The 27,500-nt window shown below is 37.7% G+C and overlaps 3 protein-coding genes across 4 annotated transcripts in view; 1 reads left to right on the forward strand and 2 right to left on the reverse strand.

The window, feature by feature from the left end:
• Positions 1 to 421, reverse strand: part of LOC121389056 (putative phosphatidylglycerol/phosphatidylinositol transfer protein DDB_G0282179) — a 13,551-nt gene extending 13,130 nt beyond the window's left edge. Inside the window, exon 1 of the mRNA XM_041520673.1 lies at positions 370 to 421. Coding sequence (XP_041376607.1) covers positions 370 to 421 — 52 coding nt within the window. The remainder of the gene's footprint in view (positions 1 to 369) is intronic.
• A 393-nt stretch (positions 422 to 814) lies between these two features.
• Positions 815 to 4,434, forward strand: LOC121389057 (protein starmaker-like). Its single transcript, XM_041520674.1, has 4 exons — positions 815 to 860; positions 1,608 to 1,778; positions 1,911 to 3,656; positions 4,397 to 4,434. Exons 1-4 carry the CDS (start codon positions 815 to 817, stop codon positions 4,432 to 4,434), a joined length of 2,001 nt encoding a protein of 666 aa, XP_041376608.1.
• Positions 4,435 to 7,693: 3,259 nt separating this feature from the next.
• LOC121388506 (carbonic anhydrase-related protein-like) overlaps positions 7,694 to 27,500 on the reverse strand; it is a 28,037-nt gene continuing 8,230 nt past the window's right edge. For both annotated transcript variants that reach the window (XM_041519863.1, XM_041519862.1), the window contains 7 exons: positions 25,294 to 25,491; positions 18,884 to 19,008; positions 17,107 to 17,202; positions 13,239 to 13,301; positions 12,076 to 12,127; positions 9,740 to 9,852; positions 7,694 to 8,086 (listed from right to left, as the gene is read on the reverse strand). In XM_041519863.1, the coding sequence (XP_041375797.1) occupies positions 7,949 to 8,086; positions 9,740 to 9,852; positions 12,076 to 12,127; positions 13,239 to 13,301; positions 17,107 to 17,202; positions 18,884 to 19,008; positions 25,294 to 25,491 (785 nt within the window). In that variant the 3' untranslated portion in view covers positions 7,694 to 7,948. The remainder of the gene's footprint in view (positions 8,087 to 9,739; positions 9,853 to 12,075; positions 12,128 to 13,238; positions 13,302 to 17,106; positions 17,203 to 18,883; positions 19,009 to 25,293; positions 25,492 to 27,500) is intronic.

Genomic DNA, 27,500 nt, shown 5'->3' on the forward strand with positions numbered 1-27,500 from the left:
ATCAATAATTGCCATTGTCGCCGCCCCAACTGCATAATCCATGTAAGAATTACATTTCAAATTCATCCATCCTTATTCTTATTCTGCCTCATTTGTAACAGACACGTTTTTATCCACTCATGATTTTAATTGACACAGTTAAATTCTGGGTAATATATTAATTTGATGTCACCTACCCCCAAAAGACGCCCCACCACTCCAAACCTCCCCTACCTACCTGGAGGCAAATGACCTCCCTATACCCAGGACATAATGCTACATTTTTCAAGCAATATATAATGAAACAGTTTACTGCAATAGACCTCTAGGGATGAAACATTAGGCGCGGGATTAGGTGAGGGTGCAATCTGAGGCGCCAGCCCATCTAACCCCCAGATATGTGGTCAAATATTTTGGGCGGTTTATTAACGCCACCGCACATCATAACATTAGTAGTACGCCCTCCCCTTAAAACTTCCTAGATCTGCCACTGAGTATCATGATTATGTTTAATTTATTTTTTTCTTTAAATGCAGAGGGTCGCAAACCAGTTTGGAGGGGGGAGGGTCAGTTGTTTCTCTAAGCTAGGTGAAAAAATGTCGCGACATACTTCCTTATTATTATATCCAGTACATTAATAGGTCCGAGCCCTTTGGCGTAATGTTATCTGTCAAATAAACAAACAAATGTAATTTCACATCATCGAAACTACGTCTGATGAAAACGTATTTTTTTCCGCAACCAGTGCTATATAAACCTAGCGATAGTGTTTACAGTTCAGTAATAACATTTTCCTTCGTGACTTTTCGTAAATCATACGATTAAGAACATCACCATGAAACTACTGATTTTATGTGTCGGTGTGTTCCTTGCTGTTCTTGGTAAGTACTGCCGTGTACGGTTTTAATTTTCTTTTTTTAATTTTTTAATTTATTTATGTATGTATGTATGTATGTATGTATGTATGTATGTATGTATGTATGTATGTATGCGTGCATATTTATTTATTTAGTTAGTTAGTTAATTTTATTATTATTATTTGTTTTTGTTATTATTTTTTATGTTATTATTTATTGTTGAAGGCTCTATCCCTGACATTATCGACATTTTTTGGCCAATAAAAATAAATAAATAAATAAATAAATGCAAAAAATAAATAAATATAAAAACATTTTTGTTGAGTGATTCGGGGCCCCATCCTAACAGTATCGACATTTCTGGGCCAATAAAAATAATAGAAAATAATAATTTAAAAAAATAAAAAATAAAAAATAAATTGTTGGATGTGTGTGTGTGTGTGTGTGTGTGTGTGTGTGTGCGCGCGCGCGCGCGCGTGTGTGTGTGTATGTTTTAGCTTAATTCACTATCGTTTGTGCTCCGATTGCAGTGAATTAATACCCCTTAAGTATGTATGTAAGTAAGGAAGTAAGTAAGATAGTAAGAAACAAAGAAGGCTAAGTAAGTGAGTAAGTGAGTAAGTAAATTAAAAAGTACGTAAATAAATATGAATGAATATGTTAGAAGTAAGTAAATAATTAGGGAAGTAAGTAGGAAATGATTAGGACTACTTATTGTTAGGTAAGTGGTAGTTCTGTTCATTGTGGTTTGCATGTTTTCTCTTATTTCAGTGGTTTTATCGAACTATCCGACGTCAGGTGCCGCTATTCGAAACAGAGCAGGTGCTAGTACTAGAGGTGGAGATGACCATTCCATGATGGCCAGAATTGTAGATGACGCAGATGATGACGACGATGATGACGATAACGTCAGTCATAAGATGAATGTTGTTGATGTCAAAGGTGACGCAAGACGAAAGAACAGATCTGATGATCGATATGATGATGATGATGATGATGATGACGATGATGATGATGATGAAGGGAAGAAATATTCCATACAAAAGATAATTTTTGATGATGATGATGATGAAGATAATGATTACAACGACGACGATGATAAAAATTACTCCAAACGTAAACAAAATGTTAATGACAACGACGATTATGACGATAGCAAAGACGACGACAGACGTAAACGAAGTGTTGATGATGATGAAGACGATGATGATGATGATAAGAGAGATGACGACAGACGTAAAAGAAGTGTTAGTGATGATGATGAAGACGACGATGATGATAAGAAAGATGACGACAGACGTAAAAGAAGTGTTGATGATGACGAAGACGACGATGATGATAAGAAAGATGACGACAGACGTAAACGAAGTGTTGATGATGACGAAGACGACGACGATGATAAGAGAGATGACGACAGACGTAAAAGAAGTGTTGATGACGACGAAGTCGAAGATGATGATAAGAAAGATGACGACAGACGTAAAAGAAGTGTTGATGATGACGAAGATGATGATGATGATGATAAGAGAGATGACGACAGACGTAAAAGAAGTGTTGATGATGACGAAGACGACGATGATGATAAGAAAGATGACGACAGACGTAAACGAAGTGTTGATGATGACGAAGACGACGACGATGATAAGAGAGATGACGACAGACGTAAAAGAAGTGTTGATGACGACGAAGTCGAAGATGATGATAAGAAAGATGACGACAGACGTAAAAGAAGTGTTGATGATGACGAAGATGATGATGATGATGATAAGAGAGATGACGACAGACGTAAAAGAAGTGTTGATGATGACGAAGACGACGATGATGATAAGAAAGATGACGACAGACGTAAACGAAGTGTTAGTGATGAAGACGACGATGATGATAAGAAAGATGACGACAGACGTAAAAGAAGTGTTGATGATGACGAAGACGACGATGATGATAAGAAAGATGACGACAGACGTAAAATAAGTGTTGTTGATGATGATGAAGATGATGATGATGATAGGAAAGATGACGACAGACGTAAACGAAGTGTTGATAATGATGATGACGACGATGATGATGATAAGAGAGATGACGACAGACGTAAAAGAAGTGTTGATGATGACGAAGACGACGACAATGATAAGAGAGATGACGACAGACGTAAACGAAGTGTTGATGATGACGAAGACGACGACAATGATAAGAGAGATGACGACAGACGTAAAAGAAGTGTTGATGATGACGAAGACGACGATGATGATAAGAAAGATGACGACAGACGTAAAAGAAGTGTTGATGACGACGATGATGATGATAAGAAAGATGACGACAGACGTAATCGAAGTGTTAGTGATGATGATGATGACGAAGACGATGATGAGAAGAAAGATGACGACAGACGTAAACGAAGTGTTGATAATGATGATGACGACGATGATGATGATGATAAGAGAGATGACGACAGACGTAAAAGAAGTATTGATGATGACGAAAACGACGATGATGATAAGAAAGATGACGACAGACGTAAACGAAGTGTTGATGATGGTGACGACGAAGTTGATGATAAGAGGGATGACGACAGACGTAAAAGAAGTGTTGATGATGACGAAGACGACGATGATGATAAGAAAGATGACGACAGACGTAAACGAAGCGTTGATGATGATGACGAAGAAGACGATGATAAGAAAGATGACGACAGACGTAAACGAAGTGTTGGTGATGATGACGAAGACGACGATGATAAGAAAGATGACGACAGGCGCAGACGAAGTGTTGATGATCATGATGACGACGATGACGGTGATGATGAGAAAGACGACTCCAGACGTAAAAGAAGTGTTAATGATGACGATGACGGCGATGATGATGTGATGATGATGATGATAATAGGAAAGGTGATTCCAGAAGAAAGAGAAGCATTGATGACAAAGATGGCGATACAGAAGACAACGATAATGAACATGACAATGAAGAACATGTGTACCAAAGTAGATGATGCTGTGTGTAATATTCACCGAGGTAACCCATCCCCTTGATGTCGCTAACAAGCCTAATTTATTTTTATTACTAATAGCTCGAAAGATGAGAGAGAGAGAGAGAGAGAGAGAGAGAGAGAGAGAGAGAGAGAGAGAGAGAGAGAGAGAGAGAGAGAGAGAGAGAGAGAGAGCGGGGGGGGGGGGATCAGTGGCATAATAGTACTCACTGTATTAAAGAACCATAATTCTGTAACGTATAACTGTCAGATAACATGGCAACATATACATGTAGTGGTAAAACATGATGGCTAGATACATTTTTATATTTTAGACCCAAAATATAACGTTTTGGGACGGAACTACTTCTACACTGTGATCAGTAAACAAATATTGTACTGTTCAAGGAAACTTATTTTATTTCCAGCTAATGGTTTTGATTTTAAAAGAAACGTTTTGAAGAAAAATTTTGTTTTAAAATTAAGAAATAAATGTTGGTTTTTAAGAACTATTTTGATTTGGTGTATAGATATTGTAGATGACAACTCATTCAAAAAGTTTCGGTTCGTTTCATTTACATTTTGTATCTTGTAGAATTGCAGGATAAATCAAGTAATTGGTTACTGTCTTAAGACATCGGCTTTATCCTGCTCAGTCCAAATGGCGAATGCCGCACGAGAGAGTCTCGCAGCATTCGCCATTCTAACCTTCACAGGATAAAGCCGATATCTTAAGACGGTAACCAGTTATTCTCTATATATGAAAGTTTTATATATATATATATATATATATATATATATATATATATATATATATATATATATATATATATATATATGCATATGAACCTATGGAATGAGCTAAATGATCTTAGTATGAGATGTTCACGAATTTCGTAAAACAAATCTAACTAAAATTAATGTGGTCTTTTAAAAGCCATGTAAGATTTTCCCGTGAATTTGAATGTTTTTGGATATCCAAACGTATGTTTATTTATGGACTGAGGCAGCTAAAACCACAAACATATGTGTACTATATATATATATATATATATTTCATTCTTTATTTCGCCCATGTATGATGTGTCAACGTATTGTGTAATATACTGAGTTCCATTGAAAACGCATCACCCAATTTTAAAATGCTATTGCTATCACGTGTGTGAAATTGTTATTATACCACATAATAACCGTAACCCTTGTATACAATTTTGGGCTATTTGTTGCTTACCAGAATACACCCAGTTGTACAGAATATGTAATGTATTAATTTTTCTTCTGATAATATTTTTACAACTAAATCTGTGTGGTGCGTTTTCTGTGGAGTTTATTATATTTTGGTATACTTTTTTAGTTGTAGAATTGTGAGAATCGCATTACTTGCTTTTCTTTTGTGAAAATAAAATATTTGCCATATTTATTATTTATGTGGTTGTTTTGCGTTTATATATTAACCTGTATGCTCCTTTAGTTAGATCATCATCGAGTACACTCGTATCATAACAGAATCTGCCGCTTTTGGATTGGGGAGTCGGATTTGTTTTGAAGGAAGGCAGGACATGTTTTATTTAACGACACACTCAACACATTGTATGTACGGTTATATGGCGTCGGACATATGGTTAAGGACCACACAGATATTGAGGAGAGGAAACCCGCTGTCGCCACTTCATGGGCTAGTCTTTTCGATTAATACCAAGGGATCTTTTATATGCACCATCCCATAGACAGGATAACACATACCACGGCCTTTGATATACCAGTCGTCGTGCACTGGCTGGAGCGAGAAATAGCCCAATGGGCACACCGACGGGGATCGATCCCAGACCGACTGCGCATCAAGCGAACGCTTTACCAGTGGGCTACGTCCCGCCCCGATTTGTTTTGATGTAGTCACTGTATTAATATTTAACAGAGGCAGATCCAGGAAGGGATTGGGGGGGGGGGGGGGGGGGGGGGGGGGGCAGGGGACCGCTCTCCACTAAATATAGTCAAGTGCGTCTCTGACTTTAAAATGGGGAAATGTTTTATTTAATGACGCGCTCAACACATTTTATTTACGGTTATATGGCGTCAGACATATGGTAAAGGACCACACAGATATTGAGAGAGGAAACCCGCTGTCGCCACTTCATGGGCTACTCTTTTCGATCAGCAGCAAGGGATATTTTATATGCACCATCCCACAGACAGGATAGTACATACCACGGCCTTTGTTACATCAGTTGTGGAGCACTGGCTGGAGCGCTGACTTTAAAAGGCCCAGTGGTAAAGCGATCGCTTGATTCGCGGTCGGTCTAGGATCGATCCCCGTTGGTGGGCCCATTGGGCTATTTCTCATTCCAGCCAGTGCACCACAACTGGTATATCAAAGGCCATGGTATGTGTTCTTTCTGTTGGATGGTGCATATAAAAGATCCCTTGCTACTAATCGAAAAATGTAGCGGGTTTCCTCTCTAAGAATATATGTCAAAATTAACGATGAAAATGGTTGACATCAAATTTAAACGATGATTAATAAATTAATCTGCTCTAACACTGTCGTTAAACAAAACAAACTGTAAACTTCTTTCTGACTGACAAAAAAAAAATCATTGGGTTACCCATTTCACGAGTTTGTCCATGTGCCCTTCATTCTAAACCCCACCCACCTCACCCCTACTCCCCCCAACTGCTCCTGATTTAAGTTTAATGTCATGAGTGAACACAACAATGATCAGACTTAAAACCTGTAGAATCAGATCAACTTAGCAGCAAACGTGTATCAGGAGGAAAATTAATATATAATAAAATTATAACTATTACAAAATTTAGTGGGGGCCGGGCCCCTGCCCCCCCCCCCCCCCCCCCTTAGATCCGCCTCTGTGTATTTTAGACAAGGAAACTTTCTTTGGTCGTTGAAAATTGCCAGTTTTTATAACTGTTCACGTTATATCCCCATCCTCAGATAATATATGTTATAAACATAATATAATTAATGAAGACTGGAGTTATTAAATATTTAATTAGTTACGTTTGTTTTGTTTTATGACACACCACTAGAGCACATTGATTTATTAATCATCGGCTATTGGATGTCAAACATTTGGTAATTTTTACATATAGTGTTAGAGAAGAAACCCGCTACATTTTTTCATTAGTAGCAAGGGATCTTTTATATGCACCATCCCACAGACAGGATAGCACATACCACTGCCTTTGATATACCAGTCGTATTACACTGGCTAGAACGAGAAATAGCCCAATGGGCCTCACCAACGGGGATCGATTCTAAACGTGCTTGTCCCTTTGAGAATGCAAACACGCATATACAATATTGATGCCATTATTTCCGTAAGAATGCAGATGACGCAAATCATGAATAGAGATCAACTAGCACGCTTGGGTGATTTCATGTTAATATATTTTTTATAATAGTAATAAGTGTAAGACACACTGATACACATATAAATACAAAAATTCAAACCTAGTATATAACTTATTTATTTCATTATTTAATCCATCTAATGTTTCGGTAGATTTATAAATATTTATCACAATAATAACAATAAAATTGGATATTCAACATATATTTGTTACTGCACATATTAAAGCAACACACATGTATACATATACACAATCAGTAAACTGTTTTTCGATTCGTATATACATTCATATAGCCTACACATCAATAATTGTTCGTTCATATACTGCATAGAACAATTCCATACTTCGCAAAAACTAAACATCACTTTTCACAAGCACAAGTTTTACAGAGTTTAAATCATAGGCGTGCAGGCTCCCATTTTTGTATGGGGGGGGGGGGGGGGGAGGCAGATTTTTGCCCGAATATACAAGTGTCCGAATCTGGATTACAATGTTTATTCATATTAGCATTACTACCAAAAAGCAAAGGAATCACCACACATTTTTATATGGATTACAATTAATATTGTAGTAAGAATAATGAAAATACATCGTGAAAAGTGTTCAAGCCAGCTCATTTTGCCCGAATTTCTCAATTTGAGGATTTTCTCCAAGACTAGGGGGAGGGGACATTTGCCCCTTCCCCTGCACCACTGTCTCGTACGCTTATGATTTAAATATTAAACATATGTCACATGATGACGAATGCGAGATAATACAGCAATGCCATGTAATTGTTAAATCAAGACTGAAAGGATGCTCGTAATACGCGATCAGCCATTGGCTGAGTTGGCCGGAAGTTGTTCACCATCATGCCATCATCTCCACTGCGAGGCTGGTCACCCTTGGTGATAGTTCTAAGACGGCGGAAATCTTCCAGCTAAATGGTAATTTAAAAAATGCAAAACACTAAATGTGAATTTCTTACGTAAAAGATTACTTTTTTCTCTTTTTTTAACATTTAAAGCCTACCGAACACAAAAGCTATGAGCTGAGCAAAACGTTTTTTGTCCTACCCTATATATATATATATATATATATATATATATATATATATATATATATATATATATATATATATATACATACATATACATGATGGTAAATATATGGAGGCTGTTAACCCCCACCAGAGGATATGCTCATATACAACCGTGTCCGGTGTATCGGCGCGTCCGGTGATTCGGCGCACTTGGCATTTTGCTCAAGTATACTTAGGAAGTTGTCATGTTGTCGGTGTTTTTAACGAATTAAAGTTCAATTCCATTTTCAATGTTTAATCAAGTATCAACATATTTATTGTTAAGGGTACAATTATTTATTTATTTTTAGAATTATCCACAATTATATCATAATTACAAAATAAATAATTCACTTGCTTTCTTATATATAAACGCAAAGTAGGTCAGCCTTATTAATATTAGAATGAAATAACCAGTCTGAAAACACTTTTCCCGCATTTTTTAAATTATAGTAAACGGTATAAAAAATGTTAAAAAATTCGGTTAATTTTATTTAAAACACAGACAAACGCAAACTAAACAAATGCAAACTAAACAAAAGTTTTACACCTTAATTGACAGTCATTCCAGTTCACAATTGTCACAAAAAAAAAAAAAAAAGAAGAAGAAGAAGCGAAATAAGATCCACGTGTGTGCACAATCTACCCGAGGAAAAAAAATCCATGTATGCATCTTAGCCATGCATGGCAATGAACATGTATGCATCTGCAGTACTGTGCCACTCAAGAAAACGATTCCGAATCTGATCATGAGATGGGTCATGTGTGATCGTTCATTTTAATAGTAATATTTTTTAACAAGACAAAATAAAAAAGTACTAAAATAATCCTGTGACAAAAGTGTAGCGTTTAAAGTGAAAAAGTAAGATCATGGGCGGTTTATAAATAGCGGGGTCACCGATCCACATCTACTGCGCCGAATCACCGGACATGCAAATCGTTTTGGATACAAGGGGCTGTCTACATTTATGGACAATTTTGAAATGTTTATTTAATACAGACATAAAACAGTTTGTAATGTACCTCAGATTATGCACTTCTTCATTGGTGAGAGACACATTTCACAGTGTTCACATAGAAAATGGTCTTTGAATGCTTAGGTGCGCCGATACATCGGACAGCACTGTAGTCCGTCCCATCCGCTTACATTTTTTAATATATATGTAAGTATATGTATAATAATTTCAGTTAGGTTTGACCTAAAAAGAAAAGTAAAAGTGTTTTGGAAACACACACACACACACACACACACACACACACACACACACACACACACCCCCGGCTATTATTTTTGTGTGCTATTTAGAAAGCAATCGGCTCAGAAATAAATAGCTTGTAGTAAATTCCAAAGGATGAAAAAAGGCAAGGACCAAGTCAGAAACATCTGCCGTCAACTGAGCAGATATTTCGGACTATTAGCCCCCCCCCCCCCCCCCCCCCCTCCAGATATCGTTCTTACGGGCCTGCCCCATCCCCACCCCACCCCTGGATCCGCGTTTGCCGAGTATTTACCTGTGTGTGTGAAATCATGAGAGGGTATCTGAAGATGACCCACGTGACCCCCTCACAACACGGGGGAGCGGTCAGCGAACCCTCGTACGTCCAGTAGTCTCGTAAACTCGGATCTGGAACGAAATAAAAAATACATTCAGTGAAAGATGCAATCTCGAGGTTTAATGATGGCGGCTTCTCTCCAAAATGATTTATCAACTTTTACTTTGAAATATAAGCATGATTCCTTTAAAAATTACAAGCGAATAGATGAAATATAATTTACTAGTAGGCCTATTTGTTGTTGTTGTTGTGACACTGTTGTTGTTGTTGTGACACTGTTGTTGTTGTGCGACAGTGATCGAATGAGCTCGAATGTGCTTTAGCCGTATTCCCTTTATATGAGGTCACGGCTAGAGATTGTCAGTTTGTCGACAAATACTGTGTCCAATGCTAGGCACAGACTACCTACCAACTGCCAGCAGAAAGTTGGCGAACTCGACGATTGCGTTGGAATTTCACCAACTCCCGACAACTAATCCTGTCTTGAAAACATTCACAGGGGAATCTCGGATGATGCGCCCAAGACTGTTGTGCTTGAACCTTCAGTGAATGTAAGCACGAGTCAAATGGTTGATTGATTAACAATAATCGGTTGTAAGAGTTGTATACGACGAGAATCGAGTTGTAAGAGCGCTCAGACTAGCAACTGAACAGTCGTAGCAGTTGTATACGACGAGAATCGAGTTGTAAGAGCGCTCAGACTAGCAACTGAACAGTCGTAGCAGTTGTATACGACGAGAATCGAGTTGTAAGAGCGCTCATACTAGCAACTGAACAGTCGTAGCAGTTGTCACTTTCTGTTGGCAGTTGGTAGTCTGAACCTAGCTTAAGATACACAACGTTTTCCTAAATCTGACGATACAGGGCGCAATTTCAAAAAAAATCGTAAGTTTACATCTGCGACTAACAGATACACAACGTTTCCTAAATCTGACGATACAGGGCGCAATTTCACAAAACATCGTAAGTTTACATCTGCGACTAACAGATACACAACGTTTCCTAAATCTGACGATACAGGGCGCAATTTCACAAAACATCGTAAGTTTACATCTGCGACTAACAGATACACAACGTTTCCTAAATCTGACGATACAGGGCGCAATTTCACAAAACATCGTAAGTTTACATCTGCGACTAACAGTTATACCGATCACACGTTTACAAGAGTTTAGCATCAATTTCACGAAGAAAATTACATCATAAAGGAAAATGAAGCATTTTAAGGAGAAAAGAAAATGAAATTTGTGTATTTCTAACAATATTTTCTGTACCATAATAGTAGTAAGAATTGTGGATTAGTCGTAGATTTACGTTTACGTGCAAAACTTGGCTTACGATGTTTAGTGAAGTTGGGCCCAGACCTTTAGTTTGATAGTTTTCGAGTTTTACTTAATCATAAACATTAACCGTGCAAATTAGTGACTAGCACAGACGCTACGAGAAGGAATACAACACACCCCTATCTGGAGTCAGATGAATGAGATTCGGATAGAGATGTCGGGTTTCTTCTCTCACTAGTTTTAGCTTCTGTGCTAATCAAAAACATAACTTTAACAGGACCGTAGCTAGCGGGGGGGGGGGGGGGCAAGGGAGGCAACTGGCCAGGGAAAAAAAGGGAAAATATTGTAGAAACTTAAAGAAAATTCTCTTCTTAACCGTTTAAGGAGTTTTAGACTATTAACTATTCAGTTGCCCCCCCCCCCCCCAAACAAAAAATCCCAGCTACTGCCCTGTTTAATGTTATGAGGTAACTCCGAAATCAAACTAAAGGTCTGTGGTATTAGATTTATGAAATTGTATTTCAATATAACCCATCCGTAATAATAAATAAATAAAATGTAAACATATGTATAATATTATATTTGAATAATTGCTATACAGGGGAGTCGGAAGGATTTTGACATTGGGGCGGCGGAGAGGGTGCTTGTGGGAGGAGTGTACCCCTCTTGTAAATGGTGCTGCAGGGGTGTCCCCGTTTGAAATATTTTCAAAGATAATCTACTTTCGGTCGATAGTCAGACTAATAAACAGATAGAACACTAATATATATATATATATATATATATATATATATATATATATATATATTGTATATATTGTCCAAAAAAAAAAGAAGGAAAAAAACAACAACCGCAAAATATTGGAGCGACGGCTGCTGCCCCTACCGCCCCAGTTTTGACGCTCCAGCTATATTAGTATCATTTCTATTCTTCGAATGGGACCCTTTAAATAATTCACATATGGAAGTCCATCACAGTTTCTGTCATGAACCTGAAGTTTAAAGAACTAACCTGGCAATAGGCTGCTTGGGTTGAACGGCGCAGTGATGGTTTTCTGTCGGCCCTTCGAAGTAAAAGCATTCATTTGTTAGTAAACTAATTACAAAATTATACGAATTAGGCTAAACAAAATGAATTGCTGGTCTCTGGTCAGCGCGCGCGGCGATTTTAACCCTCGCGCGTCAAGTTTTTTTTTTCTTTTTCCGTTTTTTAATTTCCCGTCGATTTTTGCCGGCTTTTCTTGCTGTGATGTACAATCGCATTTGGAGCCACAATGTCATCGCGCATGAACTAGGACATGCTTGAACCATTAGCTGTGTTTAATTTCTCTCTAAAACAGGTCCTATTGTCCTGAATAAGCAGCATGGCTTGTTTTAAAAACATTTGCGTCATAAAGAAATGACTTGGTTATATGGGAAATGTAATGGAAAATATTTAGGGTATAGTACCAACGCAAAGGAGGGGACACCATGGCCAATGGTGATGGACCAAGGCAGATGAGAAGAACGTAAAAACCCTAAATATACCCACCTTTTTTGCGCAATCCATGATTAAACAAAAAACAAAAAACAAAACAAAACAAAAACAAAAACAAAACCCACATCAATTGTGGAACTTTGGTCTGACCAGAAACCGATTTGGGTGGGGGGGGGGGGGGGGGGCTTACCTCTCATGACTAAAATGATATCGAAATCATCAGCCGCTTGTGCAGTAGTGGGGTGGGGTCAGGGTTCAAATTATTGTTGTTGTTTTTATAATGACATTACTTCAGAAGGTTTTAAATTCCATTCGTAAACCGAGATAGATTTCGATTGTGGTTAAAAACTGACCAAATAACAATTACGCCTGCAGTAATAGCCACATGATCCGCAACATCGTTTTGTAAAACTTCCATGTTCTGAGCAGTAAAACAGTGTATACCCAGGTGCGGATCTAGTGCGGTTCGAGGTGTTTGCCACCTACCGTCCCCTATTCCAAAATGAAAAATGTTTCAATTTATTTTAATGTGCATTCACCGTTAATATATACAACTTCCATTTAAGTAGTTGCATGTACACCCCCCCCCCCTCCCCCACACACGCAATAATCTTTTGGATCCGCGCCTGAAACCTACATTTATAATCTCTTCCTAAAAATTTTTTAAAAAATTAAATAATAATAAAAGCAAATCTCACCTTAAACTGGACATCTTCCAAATTGTCTGTTATTATTCGTAGACTTGGGTGTTCTCGACCGAGCTAACAAACAATACACGAAATATAGTTATTACGGAATAATATACTTTTATAGGCCTACAAGATGCATCAAATTTACAATAACAACAACGAAAATTGCGGTAAAACGTTACATTTTCCACTGTCAATTATACTTTATTCTGCGAGGTAATGGCATTTTGCATATGTATGTACGTGCGTGCGTATCTGTGTGTCTGTGTGTGTGCGTGTGCGTGTGTGTCTCTGTGTGTGTGTGTGTGTGTGTCTGTGTGTGTGTCTGTGTGTGTCTCTGTGTGTATGCGTGTGTGTGTGTGTCTCTCTCTCTCTCGCTCTCTCTCTCTGTGTACTGTGTGTGTGTGTGTGTGTGTGTGTGTGTGTGTGTGTGTGTGTGTGTGTGTGTGTGTGTGTGTGTGTGTGTGTACTGTGTGTATGTGTTTTCACAGTAACAGTTTCTAAAGTGTCCATCTCATATTATCGTTTGTATATTTTTGTGATGTCTTAACAACAATTTTATTTTATTTATTTATTTATTTTATTTTATTTATTTATTCAATGTTTAAACAATATTTATTTCCACAGCTCAAATACAGCGGTTTGGAAATAGCCAACAGACTAATGCCTATATTAAGGCCTCTCCCTACAAATACGCATATTTGATAAATCAAGATGGCGGAAGCAAACGGATAATGAGTATTTCCAGATAGATAGAAAGATCGAGAAGTAAATACGGGGAATAGGAAGAAAGAAGTAAAGGAAAGAGGAGATGATGACAGTGGCGGATCTAGAAAAATAATAACGGGGTGGCTGGATTGGGATGGAGTGAACTTGCCTGGAATCCAGGGGCCCCGGTAAGGGCTCCCGGTGGGGTCCAGGGGTTGAGCCGTGGTGGGGGTTCCGGCATTCTAGACATTTTAGAACCTTATTTGATTCATTTCTGAGGATCTAATTCCTAAATAATAGGCCATTTTCCTGATTCACACGAAAATAGAAAGGGGTTTAATTTTTTTCCTTATCGATGCAAGCCATAATCTGGTTCAATTGTACACCTGTTTTACGATTGACAACAAGCATATTATTTTCTCTAACGGAATGGCTTTATTTGCGTCTTCATGAACAACACAACTTTGAAGGAACAGTATACCTGGTATATATTAATTTTAACGTCAGATCATGGGAGTGACCTCGCACAATCAGTATCAATATCAACACAAAGCCAAAACGTTTAACGACATGCACATACGAATCACCGTCAAATCAATTAATATTATGCCAGGTGTGACGATGAATAAAGCACAGCATGCAATAACAATAAGGATATTATTTTCTACCACAACACAAGGCCATGTTTACACAAGGTCACACCGTTCATACCATTAACGATGAAATACTGGCCTCGGTGGCGCATTGGTTAAGCCATCGTACTACAGGCTGGTAGGTGCACGGTTCGCAGCCCGGTACCGGCTCCCACCCAGAGCGAGTTCTTAAGGGTTCAGTGGGTAGGTGTAAGGCCACTACACCCTCTTCTCTCTCACTAACCACTAACCAGCTAACAACTAACCTACTGTCCCGGACAGACAGCCCAGATCGCTGTGTGTATCCAGGACAGCGTGCTTGAAGCTTAATTTGATATAAGCACGAAAATAAGTTGAAATGAAATAAACGGTGAAATTAGTGATTGTTTTTAAATCGAATAAAACAAAATAAAAGTAATTAATTGCAAGATTAACGCAATTTATTTGGCAACAGCAATAATTATAAAAATGAATATTTAAACAAAATAACCCAGGAAGGGGTGGGTGGCTAGCCACCATATCCCCCCCCCCCCCCTCCCCTCAGATCCGACTTTGGATGAATGGTTAAATATTCTTGAAAAGCTGTTCAATGTTTGTGGCGTCTTTAAAAAAAACTAAAAAAAAACTATAAAAAAAAGATAGCCGAGTAGAGTGATCTTATACTGAGATAAAGAAACAAAGGAATCCTTCGTATTTTAGACCAAATTTCACCCACTATTGGGAAGGAATTAACTGTTTTATTTAACAACGTACTCAACACATTGTATTTACGGTTATATGGCGTCAGACATACGGTTACGGACCAAATGTCTGTATAAGTACAAAGATGTACTCTGGGATTCAATGTCAGTAATGTGAGACTGAATGTCAGTAATGTGAGACTGAATGACAGTAATGTGAGACTGAATGTCACTAATGTGAGACTGAATGACAGTAATGTGAGACTGAATGTCACTAATGTGAGACTGAATGACAGTAATGTGAGACTGAATGTCAGTAATGTGAGACTGAATGTCAGTAACACGGTTTACTTCCCGACAGTTGCAGACAAGGGTTTTGATTGAAGTCACTCTTTCCTGTTAGTGTTGGTGTGATCCCTTATTTGTTTTTCATCAGAGTACATATATCACTTTCTCTTTAATATAACATTAGCTATCGATATTCGCAATCCACATAACCTTTCGTTTTTTGAGTTGGTAATTTCAGACATTTCCATCTGCTATGACAAATGAAAGGTCATTTGGACATGGGATAACCAAGACAAAGCGTAAGGTGTAACTCAAGGATCGAAACTGCAGACATTCCTGCCGGATATTCGGTCCGGTAAACAACAAATTCTGCTGAACCGAATCAAAACTTGCCGGACCAAACATGACCAAATCAAACTAATGAGTGAATATAAACGAAAAAATAACTGCGAAAATTAATGTTGACTGGCAAAAACCGGTTGGCTCGGCAGTACGTATTTCGACCCCTGGTGTTATGGTAAATAAGATGTTCAAAAATTATCTCACTGAAATTGTTAGTGTTGGTTGCTTGTGAATTTACTACAGTGATTATTTATTCAAATAAGGCCAACTTTGATTTTTTTTTTATAATTAATTTAAATACAGGAAGTATTTAATTTATTTATGTATGTGGTGATATTACAAGAAAATAAATCCCTTCACTTCGCCACTCCCACTGACGTTTTTAGTATAATGCTAAACTCGCACTACCAACTGCCTGTCACGACTTCTATGTATGTCCAGTTGCCAGTCTAAGAGCTCTTACAACTCGATTCTCGTCGTATAACCCATTAGTTGTTAATCTAAGAGCACCCGTCTAAGTCTGTAGCCTAGTGGTAAAGCGCTCGCTTGATGTGCGGTCGGTCTATGATTGATCCTCATCCGTGGACCCATTGGGTTATTTCTCGTTCCAGCCAGTGCACCACGACTGGTATATCAAAGGAAGTGGTATGTGCTATCCGTCTGTGGGTTGGTGCATATAAAAGATCCCTTGCTGCTAATCGAAAAGAGTAGTCCATGAAGTGGCGACAGCGGGTTTCCTCTCTCAATATCGGTATGGTCCTTAAGCATATGTCCGACGCCGTATAACCGTAAATAAAGTGTGTTGAGTGCGTCGTTAAATAAAATATTTCCTTCCTTCCTTCCTTCCAAGTCGGAAGTTGGGGAAATGACAACGTAACCGTCGAGGTGTCCAACTTTGTGCTGTTACGACTTCTACGACTGTCCATTTGCTAGTCTGAGCGCTCTTACAACTGGATTCTCGTCATATAACCCATTAGCTGCTAACCTAAGCGCACCTGTCTAAATCGGCATTTGGGAAAATTACAAAGCAACCGTCGAGTTGGCCAACTTGCTACTGGCTGTTGGTAGTCTGAGTTTAGCATAACATACATATTATATGAACAAAACCTTCTTTTTTTTAAACATGACATACCACACCACAAAACCTGATATGTAAAAACATCAAAATTTCATGATTAGATATATATATATAATGTCAGAAATAGCGCTATCTCAGAGTGGACTAACCTGTGTAAAGAGCGCTACTATGACAACGCCATGAGGTTTTCCCGCTGCATCTTTTATCGACTCGTACAGGGAACTGTTCCAGTGGACAAGCTGTACCTACACGAGATGACCAGATCAATGGACAATGGTCTGACGTCAAGGTTTTAATCACATTTAAATGTCATTTCAATATAGGAGGATTTGTAACTTAAATTCTAAAGTATACATAACGGGTTTCTGCCAGAGGGTAAAATGGGTATGGCGCCATACCCAAATATTTTGGTAATTTGATTTTTTTAAATTAACTTTTTAACAAAATTAATTACTCTTATCATTACTATATGATTTCTTAACCCTAACCCTAAATGTAACCCATTTTCTTTCTGGGGGAGGTCCACAATAACCCCCTGTTGACTGTGGTTGCATTCAATTCCATAGCGCCATACCCAAAAATTTCTTTTTGGCAGAAACACTGACATAGATAGATGGATGAACAAGCTGTACCTAGGAACTACGACCAGATCAATAGACAATGTTCTGCCATCAATGTTTTAATCACATAGGCCTACATTTCATATACAAATCAATAACATTTGGCAAGTGGTGCATTTATGGAGGATGGACAATTAAATATGTTGCGAACGTAAGGATAATGCATTTTAAAGATATTTACCAGTGTTACATAATTCTTTTCTGTTTTGAAAAGACAATAATTACACAAGTTAAACACAGATGGTTTGCGCCAGTAGTATTTCTTCTTTTTTTTCTCTTTTTAAAAAAATAGTTTATTATCCCCAGATCAATTGATAAATAGATAAATAAATAAATAAATAGATAAATAAATAAATAATAAATAGATAAATAGATAAATAAATAAATAAAAATAAAAAATAAAATGTGCATCCAGTAGTATTTCTTAATATGTATATATTGAAGGTAATTGTGTGTAAAATGGACATTTCAAAATAAAGTGATATCATCCTCTCCATATGATTCTGATAACGCATCTGACATTTCCGTTGCAACCTTTCAATACCATAATATCTACATTGTTCATTTAAATATAGGAGTATTTGTAACTTAAATACTAATTTACATATAGATGGATTGATGGACAGGCTGTACTTACAAGAGATGGCTTGATCAACGAATAATGTTCTGACATTAAGGTTTTAATCACATTTACATATCATTTACATATAGGAGTATTTGTACATTCAAGGTTTTAATCACATTTACATATCATTTAAATATAGTAGTATTTGTACATCAATGTTTTAATCAAATTTAAATATTGGAGTATTTGCAACTTAAATATTAATTTATAAATAAATGGATAGATGGAACGAAGGATGGAAGGATCGATGGGTGTACATGTGCCTGGGTTTGTGGATTGATGAATGGATAGATGAAAGGACGGTCAGATGGATGGATGGATGGATGGATGGATGGATTGAGTAGATTGATGACTGGGTTGGGTAGATGGATGGGTAAGGTGAATGAATGGAAATGTGGTGTGTATGAATGGATGGATGGGGTAGATGGGATGGATGAATGGCTGGCTGTGCTGTTATGTGCGTGAGTGTGTAGATGGGTGAATGGGTGGATGGATGGGAGGAATAAATTAATGGATGAGTGAGTGAGCAGGTAGGTGGGTGGGTGGGTTCGTTAATGGATGGAGATATAACAGTGCATACGTTCGGTGTTATTAATATTTTGAAAATAATCTCAATAAAAAAGCTACAGCTGTCGCTCAAAATCGGGAACCCGCCCTCATGACTGTTTGAGTGGTACTAACCTCCATGGGGAACGCCTTCCCGTTGACGGTGTGTTCCGACCCCCTGGAGTTGGACTTTCCCCAGTGAAAGCAAATCTCAGCCAGCTCATAGTCATTGCCGGGTGGCATAGGTCCGCCACAAACACCTGGTGTAAGCACATAATAACGTTATTTTCAACAAAAAGTCCAATGGTCATCCAACACGCATATGACAGTTAAACCGATACATTAGTAAAAAAGTAAAGTTTGTTTTATTTAACGACGCCATTAGAGCACATTGATTTTTTATCTTATCATCGGCTATTGGACGTCAAACATATGGTCATTCTGACACTTTTTTTTAGAGGAAACACGCTGTCGCCACATAGGGTACTCTTTCACGACATGCAGTAAGGGATCTTTTATTTGCGCTTCCCACAGACAGGATAGCGCAAACCATGGCCTTTGTTGAACCAGTTATGGATCACTGGTTGGTGCAAGTGGTTTACACCTACCCATTGAGCATTGTGGAGCACTCACTCAGGGTTTGGAGTCGGTATCTGGATTAAAAATCCGAGGCCTCGACTGGGATCCGAACCAGCCTGTAAACCGATGGCCTAACCACGACGCCATCGAGGCCGGTCTGATACAGTAGTGTCAGATGAACTGAACTGAACTGAACTGAACATTTATTTCTCTCAGGCCGTAATCCACGGCATATGAGGAACAATATATAATACAACAATTCACACTTTTTAACAAGATGACAGAGTAAAACTATTCACATAAGTATATCTACATAAAACGAACATGGGAATATAATTATAAATAATTGGTTTGGGTTTGCATACACAATAATAATACAATAAAGCTATGAGCCGGAGGGCTTGAAAGTATTCATAATATGTTTACAAAATATTGCAAGTTTTCGGAGGACACCAGTTTTTTTACAATTAAATAATTCGTGAAATTTATATGTGTTTGGTTTGGATCGATAATATTTCGGTATATATTGAAGTCTGAATTGGTTAAAATATTGGCATGTAAACATATAATGGAATTCATCTCCGATGTTGTTAGTGTTGCATAAAAAACACAATCTATCATGTAATGGTTTACGTATCCATCTACCTGTCTCTATTGGAAGATTGTGGTTTGATACTCTAAAACGTAACAATGGGCACCAATGTTTTTTTTCTAATAAATTTAAATAATTTTCGAATGCTATACTGCTTTTAAATATTTTGTAACAAGATGCTTTCGATGAAGTGTCAATATGACTGTACCATGTTTGCAAAAATTGATCTATGAGTTTTGTTGAAATAAAAATTTTCAACAATGAAGCACTATTAATACGCTCACAATGTGACCACCATATGTATGTGCAACCAATATTATCTAAAATTGATTTTATAAAAGCTAACCATTTGTGATCATAAAAATGTGTATTATAATCATTCAATAACATTCTGTACACTAATAATGATAGCTTGGACTGCTTCCCAGTAATCATCCTAAACCAAAATCCTATCATTCTTATTTTACTGTTATATCTACCGGGAAGCATCCAAGTTCTCCATACAACATATATAATGGGGTGGATTTTCTAACAGGCAATAATAACTTTAAATATTTGCTATACAATTTTTCTATGCAAGACAGACTTTCAAAACCCCAAATTTCACATCCGTATAAAGCAATAGGTAAAACCATACAATCAAATAATTTAAGTTGGCATTGAATGGAAAGATGGCAACGTTTTCCTTGTCTAAGTGTAAAATACATAGCTTTTTGAGCTTGATCATATTGATGTTTTCGAGCATTAGTGAATTTATTGGATTTATGAAATATAATTCCAAGATATTTGTATATTTCTACATTATCTAGATTTGTGTCTCCTAAATGGAACCTTTTGGAATAATCTTTTTTATTACCACTGAAAATTAGCACTTTTGTTTTTTTACAATTTACATTTAGTTTCCATTTTGTACAATAAGAGTCGAAAATATTTAATAAATTCTGCATGTCGTCATAATTTTCGGCAAAGAGCGCTGTGTCATCAGCATATAGTAACACAAAAAGAACAATATTTGTATACAAAGTGGAATCTGTGAATAAGTTATCTATGCGGATGCCATTACAATCATTAGTTTTAAACGTATCCTCTAAATCATTGAGAAACCTGGAGAATAATAGGGGCGCACGCCAACACGCTTTCTTAACTACGCTTAATTGGACTTCCATTTTTGTTCGATGCCCTTCGGTGGCCCCATTAGGCTATTCCTCGTTCCAGCCAGTGCTCCATGACTGGTGTAATAAAGGTTGTGGTATGTACTATCCTGTCTGTGGGATGGTGCATATAAACGATCCCTTGCTGCTAATCGAAGAGAGTAGCCCATTTAGTGGCGACAGCGGATTTCCTCTCTCAATATCTGTGTGGTCCTTAACCATATGCCCCAGTGTTCCTTGGTAGCTATCTCGACATCCAGTAGCCGGTCATTAATAAATCAATGTGCTCTAGTGGTGTCGTTAGCAAAACATACTTGTCTTTTCTTTCCTTGGTAGATATCATTTCACCAATCAAAACATCGTTCGTCGCCAGAACGTTAAATTGCAATGGCGCATGGCAGGTTTAGTTAAAGGTGCATTTTCCAAGTTGTAAATGCCATGTTTCGCTATTATTGTATTCATTTGTGATAAATATGTAAATATTAATCAATCCAACATATAATATATGCATATTAACTCAAGGGTACCAACACTGTAATGTGTTGCCTCTACGTCATCCTTATTGGATTATACAGTAGTCTAATTTATAAACAGTGAAACATGTAATTTATGTGCACATATAATTCGATGTTTAATCGTTACATTTCAGAAGAAAAATGAATTAATATTTTTGGTTGTTATGTAGTTTAGAAACCGCCCCTTTAATAAAACCGCGCACGTGCTGAAGGCGGATGAATAAGACGATTATAGCCAATTTTTCAGTGCCAGTAACGTTTTTGACACGTGTACGAAAATAAACATTTACGAAAGTGACTGGCTGTTTTGAAATGAAGAGTACAAAATACTGCTATATTTACTATCTTACTAAAAATATCAGTACTTTATAATTTTAAACGTCTATAAATAAAATGATTGATATTATATCTAAAAATATAAAATATGTCTTGAATCTCATTTGCTTAGGCACAAAAGACATTTCCGTTTTCTGTCAACTAAAATTTATCTTCCGTGACAAATAGAGGCAACATGTATGTTTCTTCCGACAAGTACATATCGAGTGAGAGAGAGAGACACCAGAGATACTAATAGATAGACGGGAAATAACGACATCGCCAAAGGGATTATTGTATCAGCATTTATTAAAAGGATGTAAATTATAAACAAAACCAATTGACTCACGTAAATTAAAAGAAATAACTAAAATGAGAATTTGTGCACTGATTAAATATTGGAACTGGCAGATACAAAAATACCGAGAGGACACAAGGGATATGTACATTATGTAACACTAATGAGATTGAGGATGAGTTTTATTTTATCCTTTCGTATCCACGATATGAAATATTAAGATTTTTTTTGATTTTTTTTATAACTATTTCAACTACCCCAGTGTCTTCAAACTCATTCAACTCTTGACAACTGAAAACAATAAGGAGATAAATAATCTTGGCAAATTCTTACAATAGGCGAACCGATTTAGAGAACAATTACTTGTACAAGCAAATTAATTATATGTAAATATATAACGCTTCTTATATTAGTTGTTTGTATGTATTTGTCTGCAAGTCACTCTCCACCATTGTTCCGCATTATTGTATATATTGATGTTTTTCATTGTTATGATGCTGATAAGTTGTAAAAACTTAACGCAATAAAAGAACATGAACTTGATAGACGGACAGACGGGTGGATGGAACGTGGCATTTTTGTTTAATTCAGGCAAAAATCGGCCTGTCTCCCTCCTACAGAAATGGAAACCTGTACACCTATGCAGACAATACAGAGACAGAGACAAGCAGAAACAGAGACAGACAGAAATTTAGAGGAAGGAAGGAAATGTTTTATTTAACGACGCACTCAACACATTTTATTTACCATTATATGGCGTCAGTCTTATGGTTAAGGACCACACAGATAGTGAGAGGAAACCCACTTCATGGGCTACTCTTTTCGATTAGCAGTAAGGGATCTCTTATATGCACCATACCAAAGACAGGATAGTACATACCACGGTCTTTGTTACACCAGTTGTGGAGCACTGACTGGAACGAGAAATAGCCCAATGGGTCCATCGACGGGGATCGATCCTAGACCGACCTGCACATCATTTTAAATATAGATGATTGACGAATTTTGTAATATGTTCAATTTGGATTATTATATATATAGTGATGTTGAAGAAAGGAAATGGTTTATTTAACGACATACTCAACACATTATTTACGGTTATATGGCGTCGGATGATGTTGAAGAAGACGTACTAGATGGGTGTTACGTTCTATTCTACAACAGTCCAGGCCAGTCTAAAAATATTACCAGAATAGACTTTTCAAACTAATTAGCTTGGATCACATAGGTGTAGGAAGCGGGGTTTGATTTCATGCCTATTCTCCACTCTCCACACCCCCCCCCCCCCCCCACACCCCAACTTAAGGACGAAATTGTAAGAGTTTTTCTTTGTTCTACTCCATATAAATGAAGTTTAAATTCTAGCATGTGCCTTCCCCCGCGCGCGCACGCACACACACACACACACACACACACACACACACACACACACACACACACACGAAAATGTGCCCCCTCTACTAGAGATTGTGCCCCACACACCCCACACACCCCACACAGGTATCGTTCCTACGGGCCTGGAGTTGGTGGCGGTGGCGTTAACAGGCACACCAGTAATCCGAGTACTCTGACCGTAAGAGAGCAAGACGGACATTTGGACAGTTATCAACACTGTTACCAATGTATGTCTAGCTCTGTAAGCGAGTGCCGATAACTGTCCAAATGTCCGTCTTGCTCTCTTGCGGTCAGAGTACTCGGGCTAGGACACCAGCGGACGATTATGCCTCACCCACAGACCCACATCCATGTGAAAAGGCGAAATTAATATAATAACTGGTCCCTTCTGGGTCTACCCCCACCCCCGTTTCGTTTGATTTTTGTTTTCCTGGGATGGGAGTGGGGGTGGGGGTTGTCACTTATAGAGAATTATGACATTCGAATGATTCGACAAAACTATAAATATTTAGTGATGATAAATTCCTAATATTAGGCAGTATGTTATTCTATAATTTATTCGCAAAAAGAAGAAGACAAGAATGAACGAATCGGATCGACACAAATATAATACGGAAGTAGCTCTAAATGTAGAAGATATGGATTTGTTTTGTACCGAATGTCGGCTGCGGAGTCAAGTAAATAAGTCGGCGGTAAATTATTTATTAGCTTATACATCATAACTTTATGACGCTTCCGCCATTCCAAATAGATATATACAAGGCCAACTACAACTGAAACAAATTCAAGATTAATCGATTTAAACAAAGACAAATCTGTTAGGTACAATGAATGAATGAATGAAAGTTTTTATCGACACCCCAGCACGAAAAATACATCGGCTATTGGGTGTAAAACTATGGTAATGCAAACAAATGATGATCAACAACAATATAAAAAGATTTAAATAAAAACACAGTGTAAAGAACTGTGCAAAAATACAAATATCACAGATAGATACTGACTTTTACTCAAAATTTCAATTGTGCTGTATTGGCCATTCTCAAAGAGAATGTTACACCCCTGCACCACGGCGAGGTTACAGCAGGCGTAGGGGCGGTTAGGTACAAGCTTTCAAGCTATACGTTTTCATTTTGAACTGACCACCCTGCCCCCTCCCCCTCCCCCTCCCCCTCCCCGGGCTGGAGCAAATCCGCAAATTCGGGCAAAACCCCCAGATATTCGGGTAAAATGAGCTTTTATATACATGTGTGTCTGCACTTTATTTGTAGGTGACAGATCTAGGATTTTTAAATATATAGTAATGGCCCGTATTATGTGACGTAGGTAATAAGACTCCTCACCTAACACAAAAGCATAATTAATTACTGGACCAAAAGTTGGTGTGGGTGGGGCTGGGGTGGGGGATTGAGCGCAGCTTAAATCCGCGTCATTGTTGTTATTTAAAAGAGATTTGGACAGGGCCTACTTCAAAGTTTTTTGTTTGTTTGGGTTGTGGGTTTTCAGGGATGGGGTGGGGTTATTATGATTTTGTTGTCTTTTTTGTTGTTGGGGTTTTTGTTTTGTTTTTTGCTTTGTTTATTTGGTGTGGGGTTTTTTGTTTTGTTTTGGTTTGTTTTGTTTTGGGGGGTTTTGTTGGGTTTTTTGTTTTGTTTTTTACTGATTTAGTTACTGGTGACGAAAACCTTAATTGGTATTACTTTGTTTTGCCTGAGGAAAGACCGCCAAGGTATGTCCGTTATTCAAGATGTCCGTTTCGCGGGATGTGCTGTAGTGAAAGGTCAAGGCCGAATCCTCGAGACTCGCGTCATACACCGCCTGACGTGACAACATATTCACCGGCGACTGGTAGTTTCCTGCTGCGTTGGTGCACGTCGACTTCCATTCCCGGCATGCACCTGAAATACATACATACATATATACATGTGTAAATAAATATATAAATAATAAAAGAAAAGAAAGAAAGAAAGAAATAGATGCTGATACTGATACTGATACTGATACTGATGATGATGGTGATAATGGTGATGATGATGGTGATGATGATGATGATGATGATGATGGTGGTGGTGGTGATGGTGGTGATGATGATGATGATGATGATGGTGATGATGATGGTGATGGTGATGGTGATGGTGGTGGTGGTGGTGGTGGTGGTGGTGGTGGTGGTGGTGATGATGATGATGATGGTGATGATGATGATGATGGTGATGGTGATGGTGATGAAAGTGATGGTGGTGGTTTATTTTCGCGCAATGTAGATATATCAATCACTAAGGTCAAAGTTCAAAGTGTACCTAACTTTGAATGTTGCACTAAACAAGACCAAGCCTGCCATTGGTGAGATGTGAGACAGGATGTGCTATCTAACAAAAACTCTTTTATATGTAATTGTGTAGGTATAAAGTAGCTAGTGCGAATTTCCTTGTTAGCTCAGTTGGTAGAGCACTGGACTCTAGTATTTAAGAGTCCGTGGTTCGAATCATCTCAGTGGATGTTAATTTTTTCTGTTGTAAAGATATTTTATCAGTAAAATCATGTAAGATGATCTAGTATCAATGTACTATTATGCATAAAACATGTGGGCGGTCCTACTGAAATTAGGAACTAGGGCAGTCAAAGACGCTTCGCGTTATATTGAAAATTAGCGGCTTAAAGGCATACTGTCACGGAGTTAAGGACCTTATTTCTCTAAGAATGGATAATAACTAAACATTACATTAATTGTTGGAAACAAAATCTAGCTATAGCATCACCGTAACTGAACTATGATGGATTGAAATCCATCTCAACCCTCTCGGCAATTTTAGTTTTTGAATTATGGACCATTGCCATAATTCAATTATTTTTACAAAAATGTCATAAATAAATGGAGTATGGTGGTTATGAAGATAGTTGAATAAAGTACATTTAGGGACGAATCAAATTATTTTTGTTCAGGTAAGACTTTGTTAGACCATTAAATAGGTCAGTGGTCTGTGACAATATGCCTTTAACCCCCACACCTCTTTTTCTGATTTACGTTAAGGGTGAGGGGGTTGCAGTAATTATATTTATACATGTTGAGTGAAACATTGCGTGTTGTTAACACAATGTCTGTATCATTTGTAACTGACGATGTAAAGATTACTTGTTACTGCATTTTGTAGACAAAGCTTGTTAAGTGAAATATTATTATATACTGTATGCAATGACCAATGTCAGGATAAAATGTGTTAAACAACAGTCAGTGGAGGAAAAAAATACCATGAGCGAGCGTTTTTTTGTGGGTTTGTTGGGGTTTTTTTTTTTGGGGGGGGGGTGTTTTTTTGTGGGTTTTTTAACCCACTTACCCATCGGGCTACTGGATTTGCATTTGTTACTAGCCCGAAGTTAAAAAGTACTAACCCCCGGGCGTTGATCTAGCGGATTTGTCGAACTCAGGTGTTAACCACAATTAGTGTAACATATGTTACTATTGTCGTCTATGGGATTTGATTTGGTGGTGTATACCCTTAAACGCTGATTAGAACAGGTAATTAAACCATGCTATAAACTCCTGAAACGAGTCTGCATCTTTAAAATAAAGCCTAATCGATAGTGCAGCACCTGTTACTTTCTGGGCGCGGCTTATAGAGCTCAGTGGTGCAATAGGTTATACAGACCCATAGGAACCGGGAACAAAATGTACCCTGTACGTTGTTTTGTCTTTTTTTTCTTTTTTTTTTTTTTTTTGGGGGGGGGGGGGGGGGGGGGTCGGGGTGTGTGTGTTGGGGGGGGGGTTGTGTTTTGAGTCCAACTCTATATAAATAAAGGTAAACATATGACTTGTGCCCCCACTATAGAGGCTGTGTCCCCTGCTCCACTTCAAATATCGTTCCAACAGGCCTGTTATAAGATCAATCGTTTTCGATCGACCTAATGCCAC

Source organism: Gigantopelta aegis, chromosome 14, assembly GCF_016097555.1.
Source record: "Gigantopelta aegis isolate Gae_Host chromosome 14, Gae_host_genome, whole genome shotgun sequence".
NCBI classification, from domain to species: Eukaryota; Metazoa; Mollusca; class Gastropoda; order Neomphalida; family Peltospiridae; genus Gigantopelta; species Gigantopelta aegis.